This window comes from Sesamum indicum, linkage group LG4 (assembly GCF_026168435.1).
Source record: "Sesamum indicum cultivar Baizhima isolate 11 linkage group LG4, ASM2616843v1, whole genome shotgun sequence".
Lineage (NCBI taxonomy): Eukaryota > Viridiplantae > Streptophyta > Magnoliopsida > Lamiales > Pedaliaceae > Sesamum > Sesamum indicum.
This window is the reverse complement of record NC_142660.1, coordinates 9,546,962-9,571,481: the sequence shown is the minus strand read 5'-3', so window position 1 is coordinate 9,571,481 and position 24,520 is coordinate 9,546,962. Positions and strand designations below refer to the sequence as shown.

The following is a 24,520-nucleotide window of genomic DNA, read 5'->3' as shown; positions in this document are numbered from 1 at the left end:
AAACCTGCAGATGATGTTCTTCCAAATGAAGTTAATGGCTTCTCTCTCGGGTATCTTGGCACCACAGCCTCCGCTTCGACCCACTTGGAGAAGTATTCAACCGCTACAATGATGAATTTCTTTTGAGCTTGTGCAGGGGGGAAAGGTCCCACGATGTCTATTTCCCACTGGTCGAACGAACATGCTATTTTGATCGGCTCCATTGAGGTCACTGGTTGGTGTATCAGGGATGCATATTTCTATCAGCTTTCGCACTTCTTCACCAACTCCTTGGAATCTTTGACCAATGTGGGCCAGAAATACCCCTGTCGTATGATCTTCTGAGCCAGGAATCTCGCACCTGAATGGTTCCCACAGCTCCCTTCGTGGATTTCGCGCATCACGTACAAGGCTCTCTCCTCGTCTAAGCATTTCAGGAGAGGCCCATCCAGTGTTCGCTTGTACAGTTGCCCCGACAACATAGTGAATCGTGTAGCTCGAAATTTCACTCTTTTCGCCGCGACGGGATCGGTAGGCAAGATGTTGTTCTCCAAGTATTTAATGATTTCATCCTTCCACGACCCGGCTTCGGAGACTACTTGCACCTCCATTCTGCTCGCTAGGGCTGATCGCTCACGCACCAACGCTGTTATTCCGCGATCTCTAATCCCATCCATTGCGGCCTCAAATTTGGATAAAGCATCCGCTTTGTCGTTTTCTATTCTAGGCACCTGTAAAATAGAACATTTGTTAAATTTGCTCATTAATTTTTGTACAATCTACTTGTAAGATGTCATCATCCTTTCCCTAGTTTCGTACGTTCCTTCAATTTGCAATGCAATTAATTGAGAATCTATGAAAACCTCCAGGTCTCTGGCCTCAGCTTCATATGCAAGTTCTAATCCCAAGATGAGTGCTTCATATTTTGCCTCATTATTGGTTACAGGAAAAGACAAGCGAGCTGCCACCTCGATCTCTACTCCCTTGGGCCCTTGAATCAATATGCCCGCTCCTCCATTGTTGGCATTTGAGGAACCATCCACATGCAACATCCATTTCGAGCCCTGCTCTTCAGCAGCTAAAGGTGATTTCAGGTCGCTAGATAGCTCCGTCACAAAGTCTGCCAGCACCTGGGCTTTCTGTGCAGTCCTGGGCTGATAGTCAACGTCATACTGTCCCAATTCGACAGCCCATTTGATCAATCGGCTTGAGGCCTCGAGTCGCGACATCACGTGTTTTAGGGGGTGATTTGTCAATACCACCACTTTGTGCGATTGAAAGTAAGCTCGCAACTTTCGAGCCGTTACTACTAAGGCGAGCGCTAACTTTTCTATCTCTGAATACTTCGATTCAGCGCCTTGGAGCATCTTGCTAACATAATATATTGGATTCTGATTACCGGCTTTTTCCTACACCAAAACCGAACCGACTGCATTCTCCGATATACCTAAGTACAAGAACAGGGTTTCTCCTTCCTTTGGATTTGCTAGTAGGTGGGCTTTTGTCAGATACTCCTTAAACTCTTGTAGCGCTTTCTCGCATTCCTCAGTCCATGCGAAGTTTTTCGATTTCCTAAAAACCTTGAAGAAAGGTAAGCTTCTATCTGCCGATCGAGAAATAAACCTGCTCAATGATGCGATCTTTCCAGTTAGCTTATGCACCTCTTTGATCGTAGTTAGTGATCACAAGTTTATTATGGCTTGGATCTTTTTCGGGTTCGCCTCAATTCCTCGTTCGCTAACCATGTACCCCAGAAATTTTCTGCCTCCTACTCCAAAGGTGCACTTGTCTGCATTCAGTTTCATTCCGTACGACCTCATTATACTGAACGCTTGTGCGAGGTCCTCAAGGTGATCCTGCGATATCCTACTTTTGACCAGCATATCACCAACGTATACTTCCATTGTTTTTCCCAGCAGGTCACCAAACATCTTGTTAACCAGTCGTTGATATGTTGCGCCCGCATTCTTCAGACCGAATGGCATCATGTTGTAGCAATAGATCCCCTTGTCGGTGATGAATGAGGTCTTATCTCTGTCATCCTCGGCCATGTGGATTTGATGATACCCCTGATAGGCGTCCATCATCGAAAACCTTTCGAACCTGGCTATTGAGTCTACCATCATATCGATCCTCGGTAGGGGGTATGGGTCCTTTGGACAGGCTTTATTCAGATTTGTGAAATCAACACACATGCGCCGTTTCCCCGAGGATTTGGGGACAAGCACCACGCTTTTGATGATGATTTCTGCGGAACTGCCACTGTCTACCAACACCTTGTGAACAGTGAAATTTGCTATGTCCAACCGGATGACCATTGGATCATTCATATCTCCGCTTTCTTCTGGCTTGTCTGAGCTGTCAAAGGAAATGGCTTCTTCCTCTTCAACTTTTAGCACAAACTCTCTTCCTCTGCCCGAGCTCATGGTTCTAGAACATCTCTTCCTGGTCCTGCTCGAATCACCCGAACTCGAGCCCCCTACAATGGTGTAGATCACCCCTTTGGTTGGTGCATTGTTCCCGCTGGGTGGGGCTTTTTTCGTTTTTGAAGGGCCAGGATTTCGATCCCGGCTTCTCGACCTACTCCTCCTCGTCTCCTTACTAATCTTGTAGTTTGGGGGAACCCGATCCTGGAAGTATCCCTGTCTAACCAACCTCTCAATCTCGTCCGTCAGTTGGAAACATTCCTCCGTGTTGTGCCCCCTCTCACGATGAAATCTGCAATATTTGTTAGAAAATTTTTTAGAGGGGGCATACCTGGTGTGCCTTGGCCATTTCAGAACGTCTGCAATTTCGACCATCATCAAGGCTTTCTCTCGCGACATAGCCAACGGAGTGTAGTTGTTGTATTGGGTTGGTATTTTGGTTCCTTGGGTTTATCATTTTTTATCCTGCTTCCCCCTTCTCTGGCATACCTCGGTTACCTGTATGTGTGTTCGCGCTCTCTTCGTTCAGAATCCTTCATCGCGTTCACCTCTTCCTCGTCTATGTACTTCTGACCTAAAGCCATTACCTGCTCAACATCCCCCGAAGGGTCGCGTGCGAGCGCAGATATGAAGGGACCTTTCCTCAACCCGTGAATCAAAATACTTACGATCATGTTAATCCTCAATTCTTGCACCTCCAACGTCTCATTATTGAACCTCCCCATGAAGTTCTTCAAGGTCTCCTCTTCCCTCTGTCGGATGTTGAACAGATGGGTTGCTGACCTCTTCTGTTTCTTTTTGCTCGCAAAATGAAAATTGAACTTTTGTACCAGCTGTTCATAAGATTCAATGCTTCCCCGGGGCAAATTTGTGAACCATTCTTGTGCCTTTCCCGTGAGCGTAGTTGCGAACAATTTTGCCATGATAGGACCCGGTTGTCTGTATAAGTTCATCACCATTTCAAATGCAGCCACATGCTCCTGCGAATCCTTCATTCCGTCGTACCTCTGCAAATCAGGTACTCTAAAACCCGGTTCGACCGTTTGAACCAAAATGTCATTACTAAAAGGGGAATTCTTGTTGTGTGAGACTATCTCTCCTCGTTTCTTCAACTCGTCGATTTGTTTGTTCAAGCTCTCTATCTGTCTTCCCATGCTCTCGACCTCTGCCCGCGATATCACAGGCTCTCTTCTCTTTGTTCGAATATGACTGCTGGATCCAGCTTCCGATGAAGCCGGTCGTTTACTCCGGCGTTCCTGCTCACTATGCTCCCTCGACTCTCTACGGGGCTCAGTATTTTTGAATAGTTGCCTCCTAGCAGTTTCTTTGACTACTGGGGTCGCAGTTCTTCTCTCATATTCTACAATAGCATTCCGACTCGCTTCTTCTATCATTCTTTGCAATTCATCTTTTGTTATTTGTATCGTAGATCCTCCTTTCCTAGGCGTCTCTTCTTCCCCGGCGTTTCTCCTCGATGAACCTTCCATGATGATACTTCTTAAATGTTCCCACAAACGGCACCAACTGATCCGACACGAATTCACCGATCCCTATATACGAACTCGTCACAGATAGCTAACTCCTCCAAGATCAGATTTTGGGTTCCTTGAGAATAAGACAAGAACAATGAGCTCGTCGGGCACGCCCCGACAATGACACTCCGATGCTCAAGTTAGGTTGATCGAGAGAAAAGTAAGCGATCACAAAGTTCGATCTCAATAAATGCAGAACTGTTACCTTTAATTACGGCATTTCGGGTCTATTTATAGAGCACAGCTGGATACTGTTGACTGGGCCACGTGGCCTTATCCTACTGGCTCGCATCCAGATCGGACGACTGTGATTGTCCGGGTCTTCAAGGCTGTTATTCGGATCGGGTTGGGTCCTCTGCGACCCGCCCGACAGAAGAGGCACGGATCCTCTAGAGAAAGGACATTAATACCCTTAATGAAGGGTGTTTTTGTCATTTCCTAGCATATTGCAGCAGATACCCATCACATTCATTCTTATACTCAAGCATGTTCCAGAAATAAAAGAAATTGGTCCTGTACACGATGTTGATTGTGGTGGGATTTTTTTTTTTTTTTTTTGTGGAAACCCATAGAATTGAAGATACATTTCTATTGCCAACATCCATTTTCATTTGCCTTGAAAAGCATCCAATTCAATATTTAATGTAATGAAACAGTTTTTCAAAATCATCCTCAAATTGCAATTGGATGAGATGAAACAACAATTTTTGTTCAAAATCATCTTTCGGTTTTGGATGGGGACTCATGGCCATTAATTTTGTCTTCATTGCTGTTTTTAATTGCTGAATTTTTGAAGCCTACATAAAGGCTTGTCTCTTCACCATTTGGAACACACCACAAACAACAAACTCACACTTTGAGTTTTCTCTCCCTCTCTCTCTTTCGGCTTCTATATTTTGTTAAAGATTTGAGCTATAAAGTTTTGATTACAAGCTTTTGAGTATTTGATTGAGGTGTTCTTCGGTATAGTGCTGAAATCGAAAGAACTATAATCGTTTTATCCTGGGAGAAATTACATTGAACTCGGTGCACTTCTGATACGGGGCGTATATTTTCTTCAAGGCAAGCAGTAATTCTGTGATTCGATTAAATTAACGACTTCAATTGTACTGAGAATCGTTACGATACAATTCTCGTTGTAAGTTTTCAGTTTAAATTTCTTGTCATAAATAGCGTTTCTAATTGCTTTATGTTATTTGTTCCAACGTGGCTTTAATTGCTTTCGATTTCTAAATTCGATTGTAATATTTCAAAATATCATTTCGATTGCTTGAAACCAAATATTTTTCCAATAGTCTTGAAGAAAATATACAGGTTTTGAAAAATCGGATTTTGTTGTTGGAACTATTTTGGAAAATGCTATTTTCAAACTCATTTTTTAAAACGTTACTTTTAGTTTCCTAAAATACTAAAGATGGCCGAGCCAATTTCTGTTGTAATTTCGATCACACCCAAGGTCGACTTGACTGGTTTACCGGACAAGTTTTTGGGCCAGTTTTTCAAACGCTGGCAACAGAGAATGAAAATTTGGTTGACGACGAAAGGACTCTTGTCAATGATTCAAGTCACCAGATCTGAACCTATTGATACCGATCCCAGAACTGCTGAGACAGCGTAGTGGACAGAAAGGGATCAAATAGGCAGAGGAGCTATTTTTTCAGCCTTGTCAAATACGATTTTCAATGTCTATTGTTTCGATTCTTACACTACTAAGTCTCTGTGGGTTGAGTTGGTCCGAAAATATAATACTAAAGAGCAAGGGCTCGAAAAGTATTCTGTTTCCAAGTTCATGAGGTATCAAATGGTTGAGGACTGATCTGTAGCTGAACAGACTCATCAGATTATCAATCTTGAGCATATTCTGGCTCATGTTGAGATGAAGCTTCCCGAGAAGTTTCTGGTCATGTCTATAGTGGACAAATTTCCCGAATCTTGGGAAAATTTTGGCATGACACTCAAGCATCAGAAAGGGAGATTGTCTCTGGATGGTCTTATGATTGCTATCAGCATTGAGGAAGAACATAGAAATCAAACGCACAAGATGCCTGTTGAACATCAACCAAGGGCCAATCTTATAATGGGAAAATAGAAAGTGAATAAGATTAACACGAACTCAAAAGCCATCAATAAAAGTAAGGCCTCCATAAATAAGAAACCAAAAGCAAACAAACCATGCTGGAACCTGTGGTTGGACACTGGGCCAAGCTTTGTCCTAATAAAAAAGCCAAAACTGGGCAGACAGCTGTTAATATGATTGTGGGAGGTTCTAGCAGTGCTAACACCTCAAGAGCAACTCGCTGGTATGTATCTGTACAACCCGAACTCCTGACTATTTACAACCATATGATTGGTTGATTGACACTGGAGCGAATGTGCACGTTTGTGCTGATAAATCTCTCTTTGTGTCTTATCAGGCCATCAGTGGAAGGACAGTAAGCATGGGGAACTCCAGTACATCTGAAGTATTTGGGATGGGAAGCGTGGACTTGAAAGTTCCTTCAGGGCGCATTCTATCGGCTAAAAAGAGTTCATCATGTACCCACTGTCAGAAGAAATATCATTAGTAGTTCTGTAATAGTTAGGGAGAGATATGAATTGGTTTTTAAATTTAATAAAGTTGTAATTCAGCAATTTGGTATTTTTGTCGGTAAAGGCTATTTAGACGATGACTTGTTCAAAGTTCGAGTTGATAATAATAAAATTGATATTTCTGATTCTATTATATTGAATGTGGAATCTTCTACTCTGTGGCATAGTAGGTTAGGTCATTTAAATCTAAATTCGATCAAACGAATGATGAATTTGAATTTAATTCCTAGTCAAAATATTGAACGAAACAATAAATGCCAAGTTTGTATAGAAGCTAAATAAGTTAGGAAACCCTATCAGTCAATTGAAAGGAATTCAAAAATACTTGATTTAGTTCATACTGATATTTGTGAGTTCAATGGACTTTTGACTAGGGACCACAAATGATATTTTATCACCTTTATAGATGATTGCAGTATATACTATAATGTGTTTCTCATAAAAAATAAGGATGAAGTCTTAGATAAATTTATTTTATTTAAAAATGAAGCAGAAACCCAAACTGGTAAGAAACTTAAAAGACTAAGGTCCGATAGAGGAGGAGAGTATGAGTCGAGTAAGGTCAACGAATATTGTCAAACTTTTGGCATTGTTTATGAAGAGACTCCTCCATATTCCCCTTCGTCTAATGGAATAGCTGAACGAAAGAATAGAACATAAAAGACATGATTAACAGTCTCCTACTAACCTCTAGGTTACCAAAGTATTTATGGGGAGAGGCTTTGAATATGGCTTGCCATATTCTGAATAGAGTCCCTCTGAAACACAATACAAGTACTCCTTTCGAATTGTGGAAAGGTAGGAAACAAGCCTCAAATACTTTCGAGTGTGGGGATGCCTAGAAAAAGTGCTAGTCCCATAACACAAACGAAACAAATTGGGTCCTAAGATGGTTGATGCTGTGTTCTTGGGCTATGTGGAGACAAGTTATACCCTAATATTTCTGGTTATTAAATCAGAAATTCCAAGCATTGAGGTCAACACAATAGTTGAACTTCGTGATGCAGTAACTTCAAATTTCGCCTGATGATTCACTTGCCTCCACATCTATTCCTGAACATGTGGAAAAGATGTCAAATGTAGGGGTTAGCCCTAGTAGTTCTAATCAGACTCATGAGAAGTCAGATGAACCTAGACGGAGTAAGAGAGCTAGGATTGTCAAGAATTTTGAAAGTGACTTTGTCACTTACGACATCGAGGATGATCCGATCACTTTCAAAGATGCTATGGCTTCTGAAGAAGCCAAGCAGTGGAAAGAAGCTGCCAAAAGTGAGATGGACTCCATTGTTTCCAATGGAACGTGGGTGCTAGTCGATCTCCCTCCGAGGTGTACTACTATTGGGTAAGTGGATCTTTAAAAGGAAACTGAAGCCTGATGGGACCATAGATAAGTTTAAAGTTAGATTGGTGGCTAAAGGGTTTAAAAAAAAGGAGGGAATAAACTATTTCGATACCTATTCTCCGGTAGCTCGATTGACTACAAATTCAGGTGTTTATAGCACTTGCTTCGGTGTATAATCTCCCGATTCATCAGATGGATGTGAAAACAACCTTCTTATATGGTGAACTTGAGAAACAAATTTACATGGATCAGCCTAAGGGTTTTGTAGCTCATGGTAACGAGCATAAAGTTTGTAAACTTGTTAAGTCTCTATATGGATTTAAACAAGCACCTAAACAGTGGCATGAAAAGTTTGATAAAATTATTCTTGTGTTTGGCTTCACTGTAAATGAGAATGATAAATGTATATACTGCATGGTTAAAGGAGATAAAATGATAATTCTATACCTGTATGTAGATGATATTCTGTTAATAGGATCATGTCTAAATATTATTACCGAAACCAAGTTATTTTTGAAAAATAAGTTTGAAATGAAGGATATGGGTGAGGCTAATGTGATTCTTAGCATCAAGTTGACTCGTTCGACTGATGGAATAGCCATTTCTCAATCTCATTATGTTGAGAAGATAATTGAGAAATTTGGTTATCAAAACAGTAGAATTGCTAAAACACCATATGATCCTTCTGTAGCTTTATTAAAAAATGAAAGTGGTGTTTCAGTTGCACAGCTAACGTATTCCCAAATTATTGGGAGCTTACAGTATCTGGCAAATGGCACGAGACCGGATATATCCTTTTCTATCTCTAAGCTGGCTAGATACACTAGTTGTCTTGACAAAACCCATTGGAGTGCTTTGGATAGAGTACTACGGTACCTAAAGGGCACCGTGTCACTGGCTATACATTATGAAAAATTCCCTGCTGTTCTTGAGGGATATAATGATGCTAGCTGGATAGCTAAAAACTTTGGGAGTAATGGGTGTTCAGGATATGTGTTTACCTTAGGTGGGGGCGCAGTCTCCTGAAAGTCTGCAAAATAGACTTTGGTAACCCGGTCTACGTTTGAAATCGAGTTATGTGCGTTAGATACGCCTGGTACCGAGGTAGAATGGCTATTTAGGTTGTTATCACAACTTTCCATTGCAAGTCAGCCTCTTCCACCGATTGTTGTACATTGTGATAGCCAAACCACAATATCAATGTGAGGAGTCATAAATACAATCAAAAGACCAAACGACACATCCAAGTTAGACTGAAGTCTATAAGGGCATAGTGTCAGACAGAGTAATTGGCATTGACTTTGTGGGAACAAAGGACAATTTGGCCGATCCTTTGACGAAAGGATTGAATCTGTCACATGTTTATAAGTCCAGATTGGGGATGGGACTAAAAACCCATGAGTGATGTATCTACGACGGAAACCCAACCTTTTGAGTGGAGATCCCACAAAGAAGGTTCCATGTGGTATCAACAAGTCGTAAGGGTATGTCAGAGCACCAAACAGATTGATACTTTGTATCTGGAGTCCGTCCCCTGAAATTTTGGAAGGTGCTGCTACTGCAAGTATAGTAAGAGTTTATCTCTGAATGGGGTCAAGTTTTATAAGACGAGATGCTAGCAGTGCATCCCTGGAGACACCCAACTAAGTGAATGTCGTTGTTTGGCCGCAACTAAGGAATTGGGTTATTCCTGAAAGCATTCATGAACAGGATCAGGACACATGCCTAAGTGTCAACCCTAAAGATCAATACAAAGCTGGTGGCTTGTTGTTACTGACAGACGTTATCACACTCACAGGCTTAAATTCAAGGCTTAGTTCCATTTGACCTGGTGATAACTAGCGTCAGATAACTTAGACAGTGGTTCAAATCGAAAGGTACCATTGTTGAAAGCAAGTAATGGAAACTTGAGTTCAAATCTATGAGTTTGTGGGGGATTGTTGGGATTTTTTTTTTTTGTGGAAACCCATAGAATTGAAGATACATTTCTGTTGCCAACATCCATTTTCATTTGCCTTGAAAAGCATTCAATTCAATATTGAATGTAATGAAACAGTTTTTCAAAATCAGCCTCAAATTGCAATTGGATGAGATGAAACAACAATTTTTGTTCAAAATCAGCTTTCGGTTCTGGATGAGGATTCATGGCTATTAATTTTGTCTTCATTCTTGTTTTTAATTACTGAATATTTTAAGCCTATATAAAGGCTTGTCTCTTCAACCACACCACAAACAACAAACTCACACTTTGAGTTTTCTCTCCCTCTCTCTCTTTCGGGTTCTATATTTTGTTAAAGATTTGAGCTATAAAGTTTTGATTACGAGCTTCTGAGTGTTTGATCGAGGTGTTCTTCGGTATAGTGCTAAAATCGAAAGAACTGTAACCGTCTTATCCTGGGAGAAATTACGTTTAACCCGATGCACTTCTGATACGGGGCGTATATTTTCTTCAAGGCAAGCAGTAATTTTGCGATTCGGTTAAATTAACGACTTCAATTTGACTGAGAATTTTTACGATACAATTCTCGTTGTAAGTTTTCGATTTAAATTTCTTGTCATAAATAGCATTTGTAATTGCTTTATGTATTTGTTCCAACGTGGCTTTAATTGCTTTTAATTTCTAAATTTGATTGTAATATTTCAAAACATCGTTTCGATTGTTTGAAACCAAAAATTTTTCAAACATATTGCAGTGCCTGTCCTATGGCCAAGCAACACAGACTCCCCTTCACCAACAACATTCATTCTGAGCATATCCTAGACCTTATACACATTGATCTACGGGGATCTTATCACTTACCCACTCTAACTAGATGTAGTTACTTTCTTACTGTTGTAGACGACTTCAGTCAAGCTACACGAACTTTTCTTCTTAAATACAAATCCCATGTTCATCAAACCTTAGCAAACTTGCTCACTATGGTCAAAACACAATTCCAGACCGTGCACTGATAGTCATTATCTACAATTTTAAAAAATATTAACATTCAAAGCACATAATTGTATTTGATTATTGATAAAATGATGTTATTTCGTAAAAGTCATAAAATTTGCATTAATGTCCAAATTTGTCCTAAAATTACATTAAGCTATATTTTGTGAATTGCATAAAATTATGGTAAAAAAGTTTATTATTGTTGTGAAGGCTGTCATTATTTAAAAATATATAGTTCCCATTGTGCACATATACAAACCGATCAATCAATTTTTTTTTTTTTAAAACCTGATTCATGATTAGTTAGAAAAGAAGACAAATGTTTCCATGAACTTCCAGCATTATACAATAAAACCTAATCCCTCAAGGATGAACAACCTCCACAGTGTACTCAAGAACAGCATCACCATTAGTGGTGTTCAAGGAATATGTCTTGACCAAAACAAACCCCCTGGCCAGCCTGAACCGCCCTCTCCCTCCAACCACAGCCAGTTCCCGATGATTCTCCGTTATCGGATTCCTGGAAAACACACTGAGTGAACTCCCTTTAAACTTCCCACTTGTAAAACCAAGATCAATATACAAGACCAAAGTCAAGTCCTTGTCCTGGCTCGATGAGACGTATATTCCTCGTGCATTGCCAATGACTTTTGAGGTTATCTCAGGCCCTTCCGTGAGTAGATCATTAATGGCGAATGTGGAGCCAAAAGGTGTCGGCCCGTCCTCTTTTTTAGTGGTGTTCGGACCAGCTATCTGCACTGCACTTGGTTTGTTTCCACTTAGAATGTCATGAACGTAGAAGCGAAGATGAGTTCTCTTTTCCTGAACTGACTCATACGGCCGGCTTTCGGAGTAGTATTTGGAGAGAACCGGTGTAGTCCATACGCTAAGTACTAATATCCATGCCACGAGTACAACCTTCTCCATTTCTCTGCTTTTATCAAGCAGTTTCTTTTAAGTTTTTTTTTAAGGTTATTTTTTCCTATAATTAAAATTTTGTCTTATAACCAATTTATTCATAAAACATACAACATATATACAATCAATTTAATACATAGAACATATATACAATCTTTTTAAAATTACAAATTTTAAAAAGAAATTCTGTAATTTTAAAAAATTCCATATATATTTTTAAAATTCCAAAAATTCAAAAATATTTCTGAAATCTTAAAAAAATTGGATTTCTTTTAAAATTACACATTTTAAAAAAAAATTCAGTAATTTTAAAAAATTTCAGAAATTCAAAAAAGATTCTAAAATATAAAAAATTTCTTTTTTTTTTATAAAATTATAGAATTTAAAAAAAATTCAGTTATTTTAAAAAATTGGAAAAAGTTATTTAAATTTTCAGAAATTCAGAAAAATTTTAGAAAAGCTTCAAAGATTTCTGAAATTTTAATAAAATTATAGAAATTCAAAAATATTTCAGAAATTTTAAAAAATCTGGATTTTATTTTTAAATTATAGAATTTAAAAAATTTCAGTAATTTTAAAACATTTCCAAAATTTTTAAAAATTGCAGAAATTTAAAAACTTTTCAGAAATTTAAAAAAAATCTTATTTTATAGAATTTAAAAATAATTTTAGTTATTTTAAAAACTTGGAAAAAATTATTTAAATTTTCAGAAATTCGAAAAAAATTTCAGAAAACCTTCCAAAATTTCTGAAATTTAATAAATTTACATAAACTTTTTTAAATGTAATGAAATGTAATTTTTTTAATTTTTTTTGTAAAATTTAACACATTTATCAACAAAAATAACAACAAACATTAAAGTAAATTAAACAAATATTCAAATAAATTAAAAAAATTAGGAGATTGTACTCTTTTGATTTCCATTTTTTTTTTTTTAACAAAAACTACCTAGAGGTGGGGGAGCTTTTCGGAGTCCCCAGTCCTTCTATATTAAAATTCACAAAATAATTACAGCGGGGAGAGCTACCTCCCTAGAATTTCTAGTAAAGCCAAAAACAAGGAGTACTACTCCCTTACAAATAGAGCAACAATAAACATGGAGTACTACTCTCTTACAACAAAATACCCGAACAGGTGTCGAAAAAAAATTATGGCGAGTCAAAAAGGATTTTTATTATCCCACCACGTCGTGGATCGCACAGCACCTGCAAATAAAGCTGTACAAAAATGCCAAGCCAGAATGTGTTTAATGTTCCAAAAGGATAATGATTCATTTTGATTTCCATTTCTTAACTAGATTTTGACGAATCATTATTCGGACAGCCGAAATCTACAAAAATTCATTTTAGAAAAAACATAGGAGATTTTTGGTCAAATTAATGATAATGATTCTTCCCTGTTTTGTTACTAAGGAAAAAAATTACTATTTGATACAATATTAAGAGTAAGTTACAACAATCTTTTAAAGTTTGACATAAGTATGAATATGTTCTCATTATTTCAAAAAATATAAAGAGCCCATAATTTAAGAAGCGTCTAACAATTAGTCCAATTCATTAAATATGTCTATTTTTATAGTGAACCAACCAAAACGTCCATATGGATTAAGAATTGTAATTTTATTTATTTTTTTTTAAAAAAAATTGTTTTATGGATTAAGTGGATGATTTTTTTTTATAATATTTCAAAATTTTTCATCCACTTTGTCTGATTCTTTTTATGAATTTTTATTTTTATTTTTTTAAAAAAATACAATAAGGGCAGAATTAATAATTTCATACCTCCATCCAGAAATTACGTCAATTCACAAACATCAGGGGGTATCTATAATTTGCCAAACAATGAGAGGGTGTTTGTAATTATGTCAAATCTCAGGAGAGGCCCTTGTAATTTACCTGATGGTTGGAGGTGGCAGGCGGAGGGCGGAGGTAGGCCAGGGGGGCTGGGGAATTTGCAGACAAAGAGAGAGAGAAAAAAATCGATAAGAAGAAAAAGAGGAGTGGAACGGCCAAGGCCGTTATAAAAATCGTTACTAAGAGAGATACAAAAATTAAAAGATCATTACAAAAGGAATTACAATAATATAGCCATGTAAAAAGCCGTTAAAAATGTTGATATAAATAATGTACTGTATGGTAGCCGTGTAAAAAATCGTTACAAAGGGTAATACAAACTATGGATACGACATAGTTTTGTGTAGATGTTACAAAGATTACTCTAAATAATTAATGCTGTGGAAACATATCATTGTAGTAGAACAATATAATTTAAATACATTAAAAAAATTAAAAAAAAATTTTGACATTGATGTATACACAGTACACAATAAATTTATATATTCATAAATGTTAGTATTATCTTGATGTAACTGTCATCTTACAGTGTTGAACTGCATGGGTTAATCGGGCCGTCAAAACCACAAATGCAATTCTCCATGTCCCTCTTTTACGATTCACACAGGAAAAGGCTTTGTAGGAGGTAACCTATATCATTCTCATCCAATGAGATCCCCAAGTTATTTTGCCTCACGTCTTCACGTGATCTCAAGGATTCCAAGCAAATCACGCTACTTAGCGTTAGGCCCGACCCATCAACCAAACGAATATCTCATCTGCCGCCCCCCACGACTCGTGAGACAGGAAAATAGGAGTATATTCCATTAGTTCACAACAATAGTGTAGCTTTCTTTTCATTCCAAATGTGCCACGACTCGTGAGACCACGAATGAGTGAAAGAAGCATCCACACCATATTGTTGTGGATGGAAGGCTTGGATTTAATCAAATCATTTGAATTTCAATCCATTATGGCCCTAATATTTAACTTGGACCATCCAAGTGAGAGTTAAGTTTTGCTATAACAGAGACCTCATCATTATAAGATCTTGCACGCATCAATTTTAATCATTGAGTATAAACAGATACATTCCAAACACATCATACTCCAAATATTAAAATACACACCACATGCAGAAACAAGCCTAGCACGGCCCTGTTGGATGATCACAAGCCACATTTTGACCCACTGAGCCCGTAGTGAGTCTATAGTCCATCTAGCGTATGACCCTGACTATTACAAAATAGTAACCCATTATCATTCTAATGGGCCTTCCTCTTTGTTCTTCTTCCGTCGTGAGTTCCGCCGAGCACCGTCCAATAGGCCTAGGCCTTCATCTCTTTGGAAGCTTATATTTATTCAAAATAAATAAACCCCACATTCCTAACTAAACTCATTATAACTGAAATTGGAAACCCAATCAAAAGTCGGGGGAGTACAAAAGGAGAAAAAAAGCAAGCCTTATTATTTCAAGGGCAAAAAGTGAAAAAAGGAATTAAAACAAAAAGGCACGCAGGCCTCACCCAACATAATATTAAACCATGCATTCGGCCAATGGGCTCCGTGATCATCCCCATTGTTTATCCAATAAACAATAATTAACACATTTATATCAAATATAAACATGTTATACAAATGAATACAATCCATGTATTTGACAATAGATATCCAATATCTAACACTAAAAACATAGTTAAATGCAGAAAATAAAGTACTAATAACGCAATTAAAAAATGAATATCAATCAACATCCAATTTATATTTTTTTTGTTTGCTTGAAAATCATTTTCAAATTAATTTAAGGCACAATTTAATTTTAAAAAAATTTAATTTAACCAAAATTAAAATTAGTTAGAACAAATAATTTCAGAAAAATTGCAGAAAACATGAAAATTCAATTTTTGGGAAAAACGACACCAAAAGGCCTAGCGGTTTGGATAGCAAACGGCCATCTGCTGCTGCCCGCGCACTACCCAACCGGCACGCACGCTAGCGGGCGCGCGCATGCCACTGCCATACAACTCCATTTTTTAATTCTTTTTTGAATTTATACAATTAAAAACTGAAATAAAATCATTCATAAATTCAATTTTCAAAAAATGCATAGATATTCATAATTTAAAAGCAAAAATAATACATATTTTCTAAACATATAATCATGCTACAAAATCATAAAACATGCTTTCCAAAAGCATATTAAACAAGTTGTTCATGCTCAATTCATAATAACTTGTTAATCCTAAAATCACAACACCGAATCGGGCTCTAATACCACTGAAAGAATCGGTATGACCCGTCGTGAAATGAAAAAATTATTAACAATAAATCAAAATGGTTTTCCCTTTGAAATTCCCGGGTTTGGTGTTTGTCAAAAGCATAATAATGAACAAATGAACATACTAGGCAAGTGGCTATAGGATGAAACAAAAAGCGTAGAAACAAAACATGGAACTTTACCTTTTGTTTTTATAGTTGAACAACAACGTGCGTTGTTTCATTTACGTTCTCCCGTTCACTTTAGGATCCAAATTAGAACCCCTCTAATTTGTCCAAACCATACTAAGAATTAGATATAGTTCTTTTTCTATTGCTAGATAGCACAAAGAACAAGAAGAAAAACAACTCCAAAATAACACTATTGATTAATGGTTTTGGAATGTCTTATGTTCTAAATTGAATCCAATTCAATATACAAAAAAATGGAGAAATTTTTGAAGAGAAAAGAGAGCAAATTTTCATGACTTAGGTGTTGGTTATGCAGATATGTGTGTAGTTTTGTATATTACATACAATTGAATTCAAAATTCAATAACCACCAAGTTTGCCACCAAGACAATCTATACATACATGCATATAACATTCAACCATGATGAAATAACCACTCCATTATCTTGATCATGGTGAGAAGTTTTAACTCCTTCTTAACTTGCTCCAACTACCCTCAAATGGGGTTGTACTTCAAGTATGGACCGGGCTTTTATTTAATCAAATTAAATTAAGCCTAATAAAAGTCCATTGAACAATAATTAATTGAACGCCTGAAAACTCCAAGGGTACACCCCTTGGATTCGTATAAATTTTGCATTTAAAATTTTGTTATTATGCGTTTTATTTGTCAATCCCGCAAGAGCTTTCCCAGGCCATACCACAGATCCCTTCAAGTGGTATCAGAGACCTGTTCGATGTAGGGGCCGATGGTTATGTGTTAACGTGCTTTTTACGGCTTTTGAAGCATGTCTCTATCGCTTTTCGTTTATTGGTTATATGATGAAAATGGCTCGTTCATTTTTTGCATTTATGGATGTTTAAAGCATGTGAAAAATTTAAAATTTTTCAGGGTTTATGCTTTATTTTACTATTTTAAATTAAACACAAAAAAGAAAGAAAATCGCAGCATGAACTGTTGTTGTTGGCGCACAGTGCTCACACGGCCAGGCCCGCGCCCAGGAGGGAAAAAGTTTGTTGGGAACTGAGCAGTTTCTTGCTGCCTTGCTGGCCTCTTCTGCTTCTCCTCAACCCCTCGCCTTCCACCCGTCCCTTCTTCTGTCGCTCAATCGCACGAATCGAAGTACAAAGCTCTCCCCACTACTCCACTCCTCTCACTTCTCTTCTGAAAATGAGGCCCCAGCGTCTGAGTTTCAGTGGAGATGGAGAATGAGAAGACGAAGAAGATAAGCAACAAACTACTCACGAGGCAGACGAAGAAACCGATTCTGACTCAGACTCCAAAAGCGAAGAAGAGGAGAGCACAGCAGCAGTGCCTCCGAAGAAGACCAAGTTGAATCCACCGCGTGAAGAAGAAGGACCCGTATCTGGAAAAGAGGAGTCGGAGTTCTCTTCCCCATCTTCGTCTTCGTCCAATTTCATCATCATGCCTGCCGCAAAACCTAGCGTGAAGAACACCCCTTTCTCTAAGATATTCTCCGAAGAGGATGAAATCGCTCTGCTTAAAGGCCTCGCCGTTTTCTGGGCTGACGGGAGGAACAACAAGTGGACCGAGTTTTACAACTTCATCAAGGACAATCTCCAGCATCAGTTTACCAGAACTCAGGTGTCTGAGGAGATTCGTAGGCTCAAGGGCAAGTTTGAGAACAATTTTAAAAAAGCTCGCGCCAATGGGGACTGGCTTGATTTGTTGGACGCCCATGAATCCGCTGTGTTTGATGTGTCGAAGACACTGTGGGGAGAAGATAAATGCGAAGCTGGGGACAAACATGCTGAAAAAGAAAAGGAGACACCACAAAAGGGAGACAGAAGCAGATTCCAAAAGAAGAGAAAACGGGCTGGGAAAGAGCATGATGCAGACAAAGAGATAATGAAGAACCAAAAAAAAACGGGGAAGATTGACAAAGAGGAGTTTGCTTCTGCGTACCCACTCATGGCATTGTCTTTGAATGAAAATGGATATCCCAACTTCATCAAGGAGAAATTCCTTTTGATTGGCAGAGAGAAGTTACAGGAGCTGGAAGAGAAGTGGAGGGATGTGAAAGCTGCAGAGCTTAGCCTGGAGCTTAAAAGGATTGATTTGATTAGGAGGGACTTGCACAATCTACTCTGAAGCAAATGAAGGATTTAAGAGACTTTTTGGCTTTTGAACAGGTTTAATATACTGTTGCTGTCCATCTTAGTGTTAGTTTTTAGTTGTTTCTGAATGTTGATATCAGTTATATATGCTGTTTTGTTGAGTTGATGTCTGTTTTTGTGGAAAATTAGATTTGATGGAGTCCTTTTTATGTCTTTGACAGAGTTCTTGTCTTCGAAATTTTAAAGCAGGTCTTCAGATTATTACATAAATTAGGTGCACTTGCCTGTTTGCACAATGAAGTCTTCATGTCATAACTAATAAAAGAGAATCAAGTCACAAGTTAGGAAGCAGATAAAATATTTGCCTCATAGGCAGCAGCAGCTGCACTTAGAATGCACAAATACTATGGCTAAGAATGTCATAAAGAATTCTTAACGAGTTCCCAAGGATGGAGAAAGGGCTAATGCTTCAGTCATACTAGATTATGATCCCAGGTTTACCAAACTACCTTTGGCTTATTAGTTCAGATAAGATTCCAATCTAATATTTCAGAGACAGTAAAAGGTTAAATGGTTGGACAAAAATTTTAGTTTGTTGTTGCATAAGCCACAAACATATGGCCGGTTCTCTTTTTCCTGTTGGCTAAAATCATTAAGGGTGTATTTGGACAGAGATTTGGATTTGAAGTAAGGATTTGGAGAATGGATTTCATGACAATATTATTAGGATGCGAATGCAAGCAGGTTACAAGCAGAACACAGGAGAAGTACATTAAGATGTTTGCATTCTAATCATGAAATATGGCATTGGAACTCTCTAGTCTTGAATGATTACTCTTGCGGTAATTTGATGGTCCCGACATCCTTACTATAAATCCCATCTTGCTGCTGCTGCTGGCCCAAAGAGAATGAAGAAAAATAGTGTAAGTAAATAAGAAAAATAAAGAGAAGGGCAGGGGAACAAGAAGTTAAAGAATGAAACAGTTACATCCCAGAAACATATTTTCAGAGAATCAGATGCATTAGCCAATCAACTGTTCTAACGAAAAAGTGAAAAAGAAAGACAGCGTACAAATTAGAGAATATGTTCTTCGGAGAAGCCGTATTTGACTTAGGAAAAAGGCAGTATTAGATGAACAAAAAAAAACAAGTGCGATTTTTTTCTGTTTTCTGATACATAGACAAATAGATATTTCAAGACATTGTTGTCTATTATTACATCAAGTTTTTGATTCCTTTTGAATGTCTAATTAGCCAATTAAGAACTGAACTTGGGCATGACTGCTTTACAAGCATGCAAAATCCAGCTTGTATTAATGAAAATTTGGTGATCCCAAAGCTCAGCTAAATCTTTTTATAAATGACCTATGCTATCCAAATAATCCACTCTTTAAAATGGATGAACCTGTTCTGACATAATGGAGATTTCTTATAATAGCTATATTTTACTAGGTTGTATTGAAAAACGAATACTTAATTAATGTTTGATCGAGAAATTGAAGAAATAAGCTCCATGAGTTTCAGACTTAAAAAAAGCTAACTTTAACCATAGCTGAGCAAATAGAGATTTCCTCTGTAGTCTTAGTAGTTCTTAGCTGTTAGATGGCAACGTATCCTTCCATAAAAGGATCTATGGGAATTTGACATCAATTTGTTGTTTCAATTAATGTTTCAATTTGATGTTTTCATAACGTCAATTCTAAAAAATCACCTAGTGGTCCTACACATGCACCACCACCACCTATGCTTGGCCATCCTCCAGGTTTTGTATCTAATAACAAGTAAGCATTTTTCAAGTGGTTATGTATCATATGCAATTTCTATTTTGTATCTAACCCTTTAGCATTTACATGTTCTTTTTGTGCCTTATTCAAGTGGACCAACCATTATGAAGGATGGTAAACAATGTCACATTGTCAAACTTGAACACTGCAATGCAATCTGAACAACTCAAGGATAAGGGGAAGAGAAAGAAGTAGACAAAACAGGGCACTTGTTTTTGTGTAGGATGTGAATTTTTATCATGACTAGCCAACATGAATATGTTGCCTTTTTGTAAAGCGAGAAAGATACTTGTTTGATGATTTGTTTTGCCACATTGCAAATGTTGTGGATTTTTTGTACATGATGTGCTCTGTTTGGATAGATGACAAATTAAGAAACGTGTGAATGTTAACAACTTTTGTATAAATTATAATTCTAAATATCAATTAAGTTGGCACTTTTGATTGAATTGCAACTCTTTTTTGCTTCTTTTTTTGTTTCTGTCAGAGATAAAGAGAATAAATGGGGGGAAAATTGCAATTTTGGTCCCACTAGATAGATATTGTTGTAATTTTGGTCCCACACATTACGGGCTCAACAATATTGATCCCCCAGAAAGAAAAACTTTTGCACTTTTAGTCCTAACCCTGTTTAAACTGTTATGTGAGGGATGAAAACCCACTTTTGAAAGGTCAAAGGTGGTTTCATGGTTTGAAACTCACTAGACTCTTTGAAGGGAATTATATCCTATTATGCCACAATTTGAATGCATCTCACGATAAAATGACAAGTTTTTCCACTAAATTTTGCAAAAAGATAAGCTGCCCAGTTATGAAAGATAAAAAAAAATGTCTCTGCAATAAAATAAGCTGCACACTTGTGATAAATAAAAAAAATAAGGGTAAATTACATCAACAGTCCCTTAAGTTTGACATAATTACAAATACATTTCTATTAAATCAAAAATTATATTTACCCTCCTTGAGGTTTGTCCCATCTAACATTTAACTCCACCGATAGGTTTTCGGTGAATTTATCACATATTATACCCAAAATATCCCTAATAAAATGTTTGACTATTATTTGACCAATTTTGAGACAAAAATGCCCTTTGGACCAAATTGTAATATTTTAAAATATTAAGGGAGTTAAATGTTATGATATCACATATTTTTTACTTAAATGTAATATTTTATTTTTTCTTTGCTAACCTAGCTATTTTTTGTCCATTGCAGGGATTATCTTATATATTAGGGTGAAGTAAATCCACACCTTCTGAGATTTAGTATAATTACAAATACATCCTTGTTAGGTAGGAAATTACATTATCCTCCTTGAGGTTTGTAAAACATTAAAATGCTTGCAAAAAAAAATCTGCAATACAACGACACCCTTCATTTATCTGGCAAAAAAATAAATAAATTTTTAAAAAAGACTAAAAATTCCTTAAACAAAACTTCATTACACTAGAAAAAAAAAAGGCGGAATTTGGGGGCGGGTTTAGGAACAATTTTTTTTTTCTTTTGTATCTGGAATGGTTTTCAAGATACCAAACTAATTGGGAGCGATTTTTGGAACGATTTTGGGACGGTTGGACATCCATCCTTATAAATGGTGTTACAAATACTTAGGAATAGTTCATGCAAGACCATTCCTATTTGGGACGGGCTCCGTAACATTATATGAAAAATCGTTCCTAGTATTAAATTTATCAAAAAAATTATTTTTTTAATTGGAACGGTTTTGACGAAATTTGGAACACTTAGTGTATTTCTGTTGGGTTACTTTTGCAATGATTTTTGGAATCCTCGTGCTTGAATTTTAAAATTATTTTTTGTTTTTTTTGTATTGGTGATAAATATAGGAACGATCTTTGAATGATTTTTTTGTCGATCTTTACAATAGTTTTAGGCACAAGTATATTTTTGTTTGGAACAGTCTTCTGTAACGGTTTTAGGAACGGTCAGTCTTATTTAGAAGCACGTATATAAAATTATTTTAATATTGGTATTAGGAACAGTCTGTCTTAGTTTGGAACACATACTTAAAACTAAAGTGGCAATGGTATTAAGAATGGTCAACCACTATTTAGGAATACTTGTTTGAAATGGTTATAGCAATGGTATTTGGAATAGTCAATGCAGGTAGGAACACGTGTTTAGAACTGTTTTAGTAATGGTATTTGGAATGGTCATTTACTTAGATTTGTAATATTTTCTTACTATTACTAAAGTCATTTCAAATTTTTTAATTTATTTATATTTTATAATTTATTCATATATTTAATAAAAATTTTAATAAATAAACAAATTTATATTTTAATAAATTTGAATATACAATTAAATTAATTTAATACTTTTTTAACTAATTATATTTATGAATTTAATTAATTTAATAAATATGAAATAATGGAATGTAATAAACATTATGAAACATGAACAATCAAGGAAAAATATTTTATTAATATGAAAAATTACCTAATTACGTAGTTAGTGACATCCATATCGTCCTAGTTTGAGGCCGGGGGTTGTGTCGGAAGTGGTGCTGCGGTCGAGGAGGAGGCCCGCATCTCCCTCATCATTGCCATCATCGTCTCGAGACGGCCGATGCGGTCCTTCATAGCCGGGTTTGGCGGTGGTGGTGGCAATGGCGTGTCGGCAGGGGTGGCGATGGTGATGTGAAGGTCCGGCTGTAGACGTGGCCCTCAAAACCAAAGCTAAATACTTGGCCCTTGTTCTTGTCCCGACTGTAGCCAGCCACATCTGCTGCTCTATCACTGCCACCAAAGCCTCCAATTCGGCCGGGGCATCATGGTCCTCAACCGTGGCCTGAGGCTGACAATCCTCCATCAACATCTGAAATGTCTCCAGCAAAACAAACAAAATTATTAGTTCTTTAACCAAAAATTATTTTTTTTTAAAAAATAATATTAATAATCTACTTGCCGCCACCTCCACTTCCCTCGGTCTGCTCTAGCCGTCATCCTCCTTTTTTTTTCCTTATAGCACCTTTCAAATAACTATATCTACTTGGGCGGCCGACCGAACTCCGCCTTCTGTAGAAGAAAAAATAGTTAGCATCTTATTTATAAAATAATATTATTTACTTATCAACGTCCCCTCCCTCCTATTCACCTTATTCTTCGTGGACTCCTACTGGAAGTCCTTGTTGGCCCAGTACGCCTGGAGCTGGAGCCAGACCTCGTTGGCCAACCAGAGTGGCTTGACCAGGCTGGACCTGGCGACGGAAAATGTATTTCGGATATACATTTCGGCCCATGTATGTAAGACTTGGAATATGGACTCGTTATCACAGTCTCACTAGTAGGTCATCTACAATAATAAAATTAAATAAAACATTAGTAAAATTTGTTAAACAATTTAGATTATTAGATAATACCAAATCAAATTTAAATTTGATTACCTTCATACTCTCGAACCAGAAATTTTAGTGCTCTAGCAGCACCTGCCTCAGATATGGCCATGGGTGGAGAAAGTGTCCCCAAATGACTGCATCGATGTGCTCATGGAAGCGGTGGTCAGACGTGAAAGGACATGTTAATTAGATATTTTCAAGATAAAATAATACTAAAAGAATTTGATAAATAAATCTACCTTGCGTCATCGAGGCTGATGTATTAGCGCGCTGATGAGGGGGGGCCTGCTGGTGGTGGTGGTGGTGGAGCAGCCACTGGTGTGGCAGACTGTTGTATTGTGTTATCAGCTACCGTTGCAGATTGCTGTATTGTCCAACATCATCTGAAGTTTGAGAGGCTGAGGACGGTGTGGTCGTGTCAGGTGGTGGGGGTGGTCGAAGGACTGCTTCCCTAACCTAAGCATCTGATGGTGCTACTGGAAGTGGCGGGCCACGACCGCGGCCACTACCACGACCATGTCCTCGACCACGTGGCACCGAGGCGTACCACTAGGCATGATCTAAACAAATTATTGAGAAGTATTAGTCTAAATTTTTGCGATTATTGATATTAATATGTAAATAAAAAATAATATACTAATTCTTACACATCGAAAATACTATCATGAAGTTATGATTATTGTACTCATTAATTATTTAAAAACGTAATTCTCTTGTGCACATATACAAACGGTCAAGCATTACTTTAAGCTTGTTTAGTCTATCACATGGACTTTTCATTATAGTACAACTTATGTTTATCTATTTTTTTCTCTATCAACATTGTCTTTAGTTGACAGATGAAGATGGATAAACCTAACTAGTTCTACAAGCAAAATACACTTGATGGGCTAAACAAGCTTAAAGGCATGCATGATGTGTTTGTACGAGTGTTACAAAGGAATTAAATATTTTTAAATAATTATTAATTATTGAAAATATTGTCCTCAATTTGTTCTAGTTCTAATGATTCTATTATTGTATTTTAACTTGAAATATTACCTTAATTTTATTATTGTTGACATTATTTTATAAATAATATTATTATTGGGATTATTGCTCAATTTTGTTATTATTGACATTATTATATAAAAATATTATTATTGGTCATATTTTCTAATTTTGTGATTATTGACATTGTTAAGTAAATAATGTTAATATTGGGAATATTAAATATTAGCTTAATTTTTGTGATTATTGACATTGTTATGTATATAATATTATTATTGCGAATATTGGTCAAATTTTTGTGATTATTGAC

General features: G+C 36.9%; 2 protein-coding genes and 1 pseudogene across 2 annotated transcripts; 1 reads left to right on the top strand and 2 right to left on the bottom strand.

Moving 5' to 3' along the window:
* Positions 1–242: 242 nt before the first annotated feature.
* LOC148788431 (uncharacterized) lies at positions 243–1,208 on the bottom strand. Its single transcript, XM_088880072.1, has 2 exons — positions 843–1,208; positions 243–710 (listed from the first exon to the last, which is right to left on the bottom strand). Exons 1-2 carry the CDS (start codon positions 1,206–1,208, stop codon positions 243–245), a joined length of 834 nt encoding a protein of 277 aa, XP_088736198.1.
* Positions 1,209–11,059: 9,851 nt separating this feature from the next.
* LOC148788430 (dirigent protein 4 pseudogene) lies at positions 11,060–11,806 on the bottom strand (annotated as a pseudogene).
* Positions 11,807–16,985: 5,179 nt separating this feature from the next.
* On the top strand, positions 16,986–20,187 carry LOC148788429 (STOREKEEPER protein-like). Its single transcript, XM_088879899.1, has 2 exons — positions 16,986–18,156; positions 19,957–20,187. The coding sequence occupies exon 1, from the start codon at positions 17,429–17,431 to the stop codon at positions 18,113–18,115; it is 687 nt and encodes a 228-aa protein (XP_088736025.1). The 5' UTR covers positions 16,986–17,428; the 3' UTR covers positions 18,116–18,156; positions 19,957–20,187.
* Positions 20,188–24,520: the final 4,333 nt, after the last annotated feature.